General features: G+C 44.0%; 1 protein-coding gene across 1 annotated transcript in view; it reads left to right on the plus strand.

Moving 5' to 3' along the window:
- Positions 1 to 7981, plus strand: part of LOC107571858 (stonustoxin subunit beta-like) — a 25849-nt gene extending 17868 nt beyond the window's left edge. The window contains exons 4-5 of the mRNA XM_016258242.1: positions 7299 to 7345; positions 7455 to 7981. Coding sequence (XP_016113728.1) covers positions 7299 to 7345; positions 7455 to 7981 — 574 coding nt within the window. The remainder of the gene's footprint in view (positions 1 to 7298; positions 7346 to 7454) is intronic.
- The last annotated feature ends 3329 nt before the right edge of the window (positions 7982 to 11310 follow it).

Raw genomic sequence — 11310 nt, forward strand, 5'->3', positions numbered from 1 at the left:
ATTAGCAAAACAACAAAGTTAATGCTTTTCACGGAACTTATGTAATACCCATCATAAATTGTGATATAGCCTGGTTCGTTAGTCCGTTAGATCGGATTGCTTTCTCACTACAACCGAACTGCTCCAGAGTTCGTTTTCAATCGAGCCGAGACCACCTCGTTCAGGCGATCTCGGACCGATTGTTTTGGCGCGGATTCAGACACGATTGCCGTGTTCACATATGCCCAAACGAACCGAGGTAAGGGGGAAACGCGCCAGGTTCCCAAACAACGAGCCAGGTGTGAAAGCACCCTGAGTCATGCAGGCCTAGTTCTAACACATATTACGGCACCATTGTAACAAAAAATAGGAAAAGTTTGAATAATACATTTAATAATTTGCTGATGCATATCAGAAGGTCACGCATACTAATTGGCTATCTGTCCTTTTTTGACATCTGGCGATCTATTTTGACGATCTATTCCCGTATACAAAGCCCTGCTCATGACATGCCAAAATGGTTATACCCGTGAATGATGAAGAAGAGCAATAAGACGGCATTATAAAATGAAGAAGAGCACTTTTTTATTTTGAATGGCGAAGACGTGCTCACCCACAGACATTCACTGGTTCATTTTGAAGTATTAGCAAAACAACAAAGTTAATGCTTTTCACGGAACTTATGTAATACCCATCATAAATTGGGATATATCCTGGTTCGTTAGTCCGTTAGATCGGATTGCTTTCTCACTACAACCGAACTGCTCCAGAGTTCGTTTTCAATCGAGCCGAGACCACCTCGTTCAGGCGATCTCGGACCGATTGTTTTGGCGCGGATTCAGGCGCAATTGCTGTGTTCACATATGCCCAAACTTATTGCTGTGTTCACATATGCCACATATGCTAAAACGCATACTAATTAGCTATCTGTCCTTTTTATTGACATCTGGCGATCTATTTTGATGATCTATTCCCGTATACAAAGCCCTGCTCATGACATGCCAAAATGGTTAGACCCGTGAATGAAGACAACTTTTTATTTAAAAAAATTAATAAAATGCCTTCATGCCTGAAGACAGCTAGGGCCAACCTATCCCAAGGCATCAGAGAGGCTTAGGCCCTGTCCACACGAACATTTTTAAAAATGTATTTTTAAAACCGCAGCTTTTTCTACGTGGTTAGGCCGTTCGTCCACACGCAAACGCAGCACCAGTTCACCGAAACTGAACATTTTTGAAAACACCTGCCAGGGTGAAGATTTTCAAAAACACCAGTTGCAGTGTTATCGTGTAGACAGAGTTTTTGGCTTGTGACGTCGGTGCCTGCGCTGTTATCTCCGCCTACTAGAGACTTTTTCAGGCTTCTGATTGGCCAACATGGCTTTACGGTTGAGATTATATCACCACCTGTTGGTTTGGCATGCTCTTGACAGTGCTTCATAGCATGCGTTTGAATTTTTCCTTCTACCACCCAATTTAGTTACTGCAGTCACTACTAACAAGCTGATGAGTGGAATCAGGTGTGTTAGATAAGGGAGACATACAAAACGTGCAGGGCAGGGGGGCCTCCAGGACAGGTTTGGTAACCACTGGTCTAGACGTTTTCAGCGAGGGCCTAAATTCAGCATGGGAACATAATCTAATGCATAATAAGGTTATTCCCCTTATTTGTTTCAAACAAATATGTGAAAGATTATTTGTTATAAACTGCAATCAGCTATATAACATCTAATGTGTAAATTAGGAAAATCATATTCTGATAATACACATCCAAACCTCTTCCAGAGACCTTGGGATTGTTAAGTGATAGTTACGTTCTCTGTGGTTGAGTGAGCAGTCTGGTGGCGGTGACTTCATCCACTGGTTGTGCTGTTAACAGTGCAGTGGGGAAAGGAGCAGGAATCTGATTCAACAGTCTTGAACACGAAGCGCTGGAGGATGCTGATCTCCTGGAGCACCAAAGGGTCCTAAAATCTGGAGCACGCAGATGTGGCCCTGGAGTAGGTGCAGAAGGTCCTTAGCCTGGAACATGCAAGCAAAGGTACCTTGAAGTGAAGGTTTGCTCGCCGGACCTTAACTTTGTTGCAGATGTCTGTGTGTCTTCTGCCTCTCTGGGCTAGAGACTCGGAACTTGGTCAATCCACTTTGTCTCGCTAGGATGGAAGCTCAGAATGTGCTGCATCTGTTGTTGTCTTGCTGGAAGAAGACTCTAAACGTAGAATATCTCTCTCCTCAGGCTGGAGACTCAGAACGTGGTCGTATCTATTGCTGCTTCACAAGCTGGAGACTGAGGACTTGGTATCTGTTAATACCTCTTCTCGCATGGGCCAGAGGCTCAGAACGTTGATGTTTCTGTCTCTCGGAATGGGAGACTCAGAACGAGTGTATTTGCTAGTGTCTCACCTTTGCAGGCCGGAGACTCAGAACGGAGGTTGATCTGTTACAGTCCTTTCCTTGACGGGACTCAGACCTTCGGTGTTTCTGTTAGTGTCTCTCCCTTTCGGTACTCAGACTCAGAACATGGATGATCTGTTTCTATCTCCTACCACGCAGGCCGGAGATTCAGATAAAGGTACCTTCCCAAAAGACACTCCTTGTTCTCTTTCCGATGAGGAGGAGATTGCAATCTGGCACTTCTCCATCTCCAGGCTGTTTCCATCAGAGTGGGGGGACACGGTGTGGCCCACCCTTCTTTCCTCCTGGGGAACTTGTTTGCATAGTCCAAACACACATTTAGAAAAGTGTCAACCAGAATACATTTGGCAATGTTCCGAACACATTAAGCCCAAACATGATGGAAGAAGATTGAACTATCATGCATGCATTCATTTGTCCATTAACAGCTGAGTTTGTGTAAGATGTTGCCCTACACATCGCTGTCACTAAGAATACTTATTTCTCTGAATAAATATGAGATGTGTGTGTTGTAGTTTGCATCAGTTTAAGGTTTGAGAACATAGTTATGAATGGAGTTGGATGGAACTCTGTGATCTCTCTTTGTTTCACCCACTGCTGCTGCATCCAGAGGTCCTAAGGAATTTTTATGGTGGTCACAAGCCAAAAGCCTTAGGGATCAGTCTGTTGGTGTTTGAAGGGCAGAAACTGCATTTTGACCAATGAGAAGTCCTGTCCTCCTGGGATTTGTTCCAAAGGTCTTCTTGCCCTCTAAGAGGTGTCTGGCTGTTGTCCTGGCATCTTTATCTGATGGCGTTGGACAGTTTGCTTATGTTAGTCCACCAAGATCCAATAAAAATGTAGCAAATCTTTGTCCACTATTGTGGTCAGAGAGGGGCCCCACCATAAACTGGGCCCTGGAATGTGCTGTCCACTACACCTCTCTCTCTCTATAGGTATTCAAACTAATGCAATTATTCATGTATTCAAATAAATGTGATCTCTATCTATCTATCTATCTATCTATCTATCTATCTATCTATCTATCTATCTATCTATCTATCATCAATAGCAAAGCCTAGCTACTAGCTTAGCATTGTTAAACAATGTGTTAAAACATGCTAGCAACGTGATATTAGCAACTGCATAGCAAGACCAGGCTGTGTTCGATAAATCGATATGACAATGTATCGACACATCTGTATCGATACCCGTATCGTCAAGTAGTATGTTTCTGTATGGATTCTGCAGCAGTGGACCACACTTAACTTGCATTTAAAACAGAGTGGAAAAGCACACATTTTCTAAAAAAAAAAAATAATGAATAGAGTATAATATATATAGGCTACAAGAAAGTTTAATCTGGCCACAGAGGAACCCATTTACGAAAAGGAGAGGAAGAGAAAAATACTGTGTATGTATGAATTACCTCTGTTTTTGCCACGTTTCACTTTTAACAGTGCAGCGTTGGCTTTAATTACTTAAAAACAATGATGTTACAAACTCAATAGCTGAAGAGCTACATTATTTTTATTTTATTGATAAAATTGCAGAGAATCACTGAAGTGTCTCTGCTGCTGAATGTCTGTGTGAGCTACAGTGAAGACAGCGCATTAATTTAGAACGCTTCAAATTTGTATTTTTTTAAAAGTAGAGAGTGTATTAATTTGTGCAATGATAACCTACCAGCAATGTAAATATGATTTTATTAATACATTAGAATGAGTACATTACAATATCAATTTATTAGAACAAGTACATTATTATTTGTGGGCTTAATCCTTTGATACACAAGCTATGAAAACCCCTTCTAATGCACAACATGGGCCTAAAATGGTCCGTATTCATTTCCTATGTTATTTCATACTTCGCTGGGCATTTTTTGTTTTATCTTTTGAAATCCGTTTATTTCAGCATTTAATATTCCCTGGTCTACAAATTTCCTTGATCCATGAATATTCAAAATATTTAATTTTTTTTACAATGACCACAAATTTATCCTTTATTTTTTTCCTACACTCTAAAAAATGCTGGGTAAAATATGGACAAACAGCGATTGGGTTGTTTTCAACCAACGGACCCAACCCTCTGGGTAGTTACCCAACCGCTGGGTAAAAACAACCCAATCGCTGGGTTTGTGTTACATGTTCTGTGCTCTGTTTGGACTTTTATGTTGTGTTAAGTGTTTCCTATGCCTTGTTTGTAGTCTGTTAGTAGTCCATTTGTGTATTGGTTCCCCGTGATAAGGTTCCCCAGGTGTTTCCCATTTCCCATGCCCCTTTGTTATCTTGTTCTCCTGTGTATAAATAGCCCTTGCGTTTCACTTGTGCTTTGGGAGTTGTTGAATGTTATTATACTGTTGTCTGCCCGTGTTTTGGTTCTCTGTTTCCCAGTGTTTCCTGTTCTTTGTTCATTTAGTCTTGTCATTAAACTCTACCTGCACTTAGATCCGCGTTCTCTGCCTGCTTGCTTCACTCCTCTCGCATAACAGAACAACTGACCCAAGCCATGGATCTAGCAGGTATTAGTGATGCAAAGTCCGATTCATTTCCGCGAACCGGTTCTTTTCGGATAGATCGGCTCATTGAACCGGTTCAAAAAGCCGATTCATCGGTTCCTGACGTCATCAAGCAATAACGTCTCTACGCATTTATTTTCTAACAACTGCAATGTTGTATCAATTAAAAATTCAAGTAAGTCATTTGTGTCAACACATTGAAACATTCAAAAAATAAAGTTATTTGTGTGAAAGCATATTGCTGATTATTGCCATATAATTCATTTAAGTTAGTGGTGTTTGTGGTCACAGTTTCATTCGCGGATCCTCAGATACGACTGACTGACCAATATTGACTAGCCTACAACTTGGATAAGATTCCTAAAAGTTTCGCAGCTACAGCACACATTACAGACATTGATGCACAAACGCGGATATGTTCTACGTGTCTACAATATAAAGAAAGAATAAACCAGTCTTATAAACTCCTTGATATACCTGTAGCTGTGTGGTGACTGTGTTTTGTTTTTTTTATCCCACATCTTCCCATTGCTTCTGTAATATGGTTTTGAAGGTGGGGTGCACCCTTCAAGCACATAGTCCTGATTCAGAGTGTGAAATATCTGATGCTGATGATCTAGACCAGTGGTTCCCAACCCTGGTCCTTGAGGCACCCCAACACTGCACATTTTGCATGTCTCCTTTCTCTGCCGCACCAGTTTCAGGTCTTGGAGTCTTTACTAATGAGCTGATGACCTGAATAAGGTGTGTTTGATCAAGGAGACATGCAAAACGTGCAGTGTTGGGGTGCCTCCAGGACCAGGGTTGGGAACCACTGATCTAGACTAAGAATGGCCTGATCTTCCTCATCATGCAGCATCTCTACAAACATTTCAGCCGTTAATCTAGAATGACTGGGATCAGCCATACTAACGCTCTAGATAAAGAGTGCACAACAAGCAGCTGATCATGTATATACTGATTATATATTGTCGCTGTTAGACAGAAACCTTGTATGTCCTAAACCAGGGTTCTGCCTCCAGGACCAGGGTTGGGAACCACTGATCTAGACTAAGAATGGCCTGATCTTCCTCATCATGCAGCATCTCTACAAACATTTCAGCCGTTAATCTAGAATGACTGGGATCAGCCATACTAACGCTCTAGATAAAGAGTGCACAACAAGCAGCTGATCATGTATATACTGATTATATATTGTCGCTGTTAGACAGAAACCTTGTATGTCCTAAACCAGGGTTCCTCAAATCTTACCCTGGAGGTCCAATGCGCTGCAGAGTTTAGCTCCAACCCTGATCAAACTCAGCTACCTGTGATTTTCTAATGATCCTGAAGACATTGATTAGCATACTCAGGTGTGTTTGATTAGGGTTAGAGCTAAACTCTGCAGGAAAGTGGATCTCGTGGGCCAAATTTGAGGATCCCTGTCCTAAACCGTTACTTTTCAGGAACACTGACAGACATAAAAGGTGACCAATAGCACTGATTTTTGACAAAAAATTAAAATGATGAAATGTGGAGATACGAGGTTTCCGCCTGACAGCAATGATATATACATGTATATAATAATGTATTTTTTTTACTTTTATTTTGTTGACCTAGCTAAAATAGAATGTCAACAACAAGCTAGTACTGGACATGTTTCTCTGTCTCACTAGTAATAGATTTCAAGGTCCTTAGCCTAACATTCAAATATCCAGTTATCTTTCACAATATATAAACTATTTTCTATGGTAATAAATTATCAAATAAGACTAAATGCATAAATTATACAAAAGCAGCAATGCTGAGTTGTGAAATGTGGGGCAGGTGAATAGTTTTCTGCAGTAAATATGTTCCTACTAGCAAAAAAAATAGCAAATAGCAAAGGTTTCTATATGGGTCATTTTAGTTAATTGAGGAATTCTGAATGATGAAATTAATTTCTTGCAAAGATGTAGAAAAAATAAACTCAGTCTGGTCACTTTAGACCCATGATGTGCATTAAAGGGTTAAAAACAAGATGCAATCAATCAAAATAACTGGTGGTGAAGTGCCCAGTGTTAAGATGAAACCTATAGCATTACTAATATTATTATACAGCTCTGGAGGCCCTTCATAATGCAAAGCTCAACTGTCTGCTCTGCCTGTAGTTAGCAATGATCCTACAGTATGCAGTGTTTCATAAACAGCTGTTTTACTCAATTCTGCTGAAATAAAATTTAGTGCAGTCCTGTATCGTGATATGTATCGTATCGTATCGTGACTTTACTGGCGATACACCCCTACTAGCAACCACTGCATGTACTCTAGCAACCACCTTGTATACCTTGGTAATCACATAGCAACAGCCTAGCAACCACCCCAAGTTACCTTAGCAACTGCATAGCAACAGTTTACTCAGTGATTGAATGTGACACTATGTTTTCTAGTGTGGATCATGGAGGAGAATCCAGGATTACAGCAGGACTACGCAAATGTACGTCTACAAACACACTCACACAAACACACACACACAACACACCTACACACACACAGAGCTGTAGTGATTGTGGTTGTGTTCTAAATGTCTCTGTTCTTGTGTTCAGATGTCTGTTCTTTCACACTGGATCCAAACACGGCAAACACTGAACTCATTCTGTCTGAGGAGAACAGAAAGGTGACGTGTGTGAGAGAGAAACAGTCATATCCTGATCATCCAGACAGATTTGATGTTTATTCTCAGGTGTTGTGTAGAGAGAGTGTGTGTGGATGCTGTTACTGGGAGATTGAGTGGAGTGGAGATTATGGTGTGGATATATCAGTGTCATATAAGAGCATCAGCAGGAAGGGAGAGGGTGTTGAGTGTTTGTTTGGATCTAACAATCAGTCCTGGAGTTTGTTCTGCTCTTCCTCCCAATGCTCATTCAGACACAATACGACAAAGACTGATCTCTCTGTGAAGTCCATCAGCAGGAGAATAGGAGTGTATGTGGATCACAGTGCAGGAACTCTGTCCTTCTACAGCGTCTCTGACACAATGAGCCTCATCCACACAGTCCAGACCACATTCACTCAGCCGCTCTATCCTGGGTTTACTGTTTTTTATCATCAATCATCAGTGAAACTGTGTTAATGAATCAGAATAGACTGACAAGAGATTCTACCCATAATGCTTTGAGCTGCATGATGAATCAGTGACAGTGAGATGTTATAGTCTCTACATCACATTAATACTGCAGATGAACGTTTAGGTTACTTGTGTAACCCTCGTTCCCTGAAGGAGGGAACGGAGACGTTACATCAGTCGTGACTGACGAATTGGAATCTCGCCCGAGACAAGCCAATGACAGTTGGCGTGCGTGTTTTGCCACGCGCACCCCGCCCCACAGCGCGGGTATAAAAGGAGAGCGTGTGCAAACGCACATCAGTTTTTCGCTGAGGAGCCGAGACTACGTGCCCCAGCCGTACAGCGGTGGTACAGCAACTGTGGTGACGGAACATAACGTCTCCGTTCCCTCCTTCCTAACCTAGACGTTCCCTTTCAGTCAGTCACGTTCTACGTTACGTCAGGATACGAATTGGGATCCGTATGGAAAATGCCACTATTGCTGACCCCCTCCAGTGCCCTGCGGAAGCCGGCTAGTCCCCCCACACCAGCTGGGGTGGAAGATAGGACAGCGGTGCCAGGGAGTAAAATAACTGGCAATGGGACGTATCCGGGGAGGCAAACAGGTCTACCTGAGCATCCCCAAAGCGTCTCCAAATCAGGTGGACTGTCTGGGGTGGAGTCACCATTCTCCCGGAAGGGCGAGCTGATGTGAGAGCTCGTCGGCTGCACGATTGAGCTCGCCTGGGATGTGAACGGCGGGCGGAACAAAAACAAACGGGAAAATAAGATTCTCCACGCAGCCCTTCTCCGGGGAAAGGAGTGGTGCGGTGACCATCTCCTGAAGAGCAGGATCTAAGAGCTCCGGGTCGCCCGTCTCAGGGACGCCGCCTGCTTTGGCGCTTCACGGGCTTGGCAGGGGTGGAGGCGGGCTGCGCCGGTTTCCTGCGGCCAGCTCCACGCTGCGGCCGTTGTGAAGGCTGCTGTTGTGGCCGCGCCGGAGCGGAGGTGGAGGCCGCAGGAGGGCCCCTTCGGCGACGAACAGACAGAGGGGCTGCAGCCGGCGGTGGGGTGCAGACAGCAGCAGACCGCCGGGGCAGGATGTGTCGAAACGCCTCCGTCTGCTTCTGCGCGGCGGAGAACTGTTGGGCAAAGCCCTCCACCGCTTCGCCGAATAGGCCGGCCTGGGAGATCGGGGAGTCCAGGAAGCGATGCTTGTCGGCCTCCCTCATATCCGCCAAGGTCAGCCATAGGTGGCGCTCCTGGACCACCAATGTGGACATCATCTGACCCCATGACTTTCGTCACCCTAAGCGCGAGGTCCGTTGCCGTGCGCAGTTCCTGCAGCACACCCGAGTCAGCACCACCCTCGTGCAACTGCTTCAACGCCTTGGCCTGGTGGACTTGCAGGAGGGCCATGGCGTGCAGGGCGGAAGCGGCCTGTCCAGCAGCACTGTAAGCCCTAGCCGTCAGAGCAGACGAGAACTTACAGGCCCTGGACGGAAGGCGTTGTCACTGAAATAACAGTCAGAATAAATGTGTCATAAATCCTCATATAGACAGTATGATCCGTGTGTGCGTGTCTACATTTGTATTTTTATTGTAGTGTCAAATTGAACTTTCCATTGAAAAGTATCTTTCACAAACATGATTGATGAAGAACGTCATTCATTTATCTCTATTGTTTTTGTACAGAAATAAAACACAATGACAAATCAACGAGATCAGATTTTTATTGATGTTTGTATCATGAATATAATCAATTCCTCACAAGACGGAAATGAGCTTCTGACATTATAAAATATGACATTAATCATAGCATTTAATAAAATGTTTTGTAACTACAGTAAAGCTGTATTAAATCATTATGGGATCTTTTTCAAACAGTCGAAGCTGTCAGAATATATTTAAAAAGGGTTTTTTTCTGATATTTAAAATTAATGTTTTAATCAGTATATTTATGGACAAAAAACTTTTTATTTACTTATTTTTTATTTACCTATTTTATTTACTAAAATGTGTTAAAATATGTACAAACAAGTATTACTGTCACAGTCAGCCTATTGTCTAGAAGCGAGGAGCACGGAACACCTGGAAACAATGAACAAGGGAGAAACTAGGTAATGGGGAACACATGGGGAGCAAAACACAAGACACGGAACACGGGGGCAGTCCAGGGGTGTGACATTATCTCCCCCTCCCGGAAGGCACCCGTTCCGGGACCCATGGCGGAGCAGGGAACTCGGGGCCATGGCGGAGCTGCCTCCGTGGCCCTGGCCTTGGCACTCGACCCGGCCTCTACGGCCGGATCCCTATAGCCCCCCCACCTGGACGTGGGAACTGGAGCCCTCCCTGGGCTGGACGTGAGAACAGGAGCCCTCCCTAGGGCTGGACGTGGGAACAGGAGCCCTCCCTGGGCTGGACGTGGGAACTGGAGCCGTCCCTGGGCTGGACGTGGGAACAGGAGCCCTCCCTGGGCTGGACGTGGGAACTGGAGCCCTCCCTGGGCTGGACGTGGGAACTGGAACACTCCCTGGGCTGGACGTGAGAACAGGAGCCCTCCCTAGGGCTGGACGTGGGAACTGGAGCCCTCCCTGGGTTGGACGTGGGAACTGGAGCCAACGGTCTCTTTCTCCGCGTTCTCCTCCTTTGAGCAGAGGTAAAGGAGACAGCTGCTGTCAGCTGAGGGTTTAGGAGTGACTACTATGTACCTACATCAAAAAATAAGTACAATGTACTTATTGTGTTCATATTGTATTGCAAAACACTTTTGCTGCAATTGAGGTGGGATACGGGTAAGGTTAGGGACAGGTTTGGTGGTTTGGGTAGCTTTAAAGGGAACCCCGGGTATTAAGACTTGTATGGCTTAAAATAACGTAAATGATGTCAGTTAATGAAAAATGTAGTAGAAACAACATGAAAGATTTACGTTAGTTAAAAAATCCACATCGTTTTTTGCTTATTTTGGACTGTGGGGGGCGCCATTATTTCGATGACGTCAAATGGTTGCACTCGGTGAGCTACTGGCGCTACCTGTTGCTATTTTGACACAACTCATAATATAAAACACGGATACGATGCCACATTGTGCGGCTTTTGGCTGTAATTTTCAGTCGAAGGGCAACAAGAGCAGCGATGTAAGTCTTCACAGCTTTCCTAGCGACAAGAAGAGGAGAAAAGAATGGGAAGATGCCTGTGGACGAATACAACTTCCCAAAGACCCGCGTCTGTGTTCTCGCCACTTTAGCCCTGATGCCTTTGAGGCCTTTAGTAGACCACAGCTAATGAAAGAACTTACGTGTGCCGACGGATTTAAACGTAGACTTAAACCAAATGCTGTACCATCGATTTTCCCC

Source organism: Sinocyclocheilus grahami, unplaced genomic scaffold (genome assembly GCF_001515645.1).
Source record: "Sinocyclocheilus grahami isolate Dianchi unplaced genomic scaffold, SAMN03320097.WGS_v1.1 scaffold1662.1, whole genome shotgun sequence".
Lineage (NCBI taxonomy): Eukaryota > Metazoa > Chordata > Actinopteri > Cypriniformes > Cyprinidae > Sinocyclocheilus > Sinocyclocheilus grahami.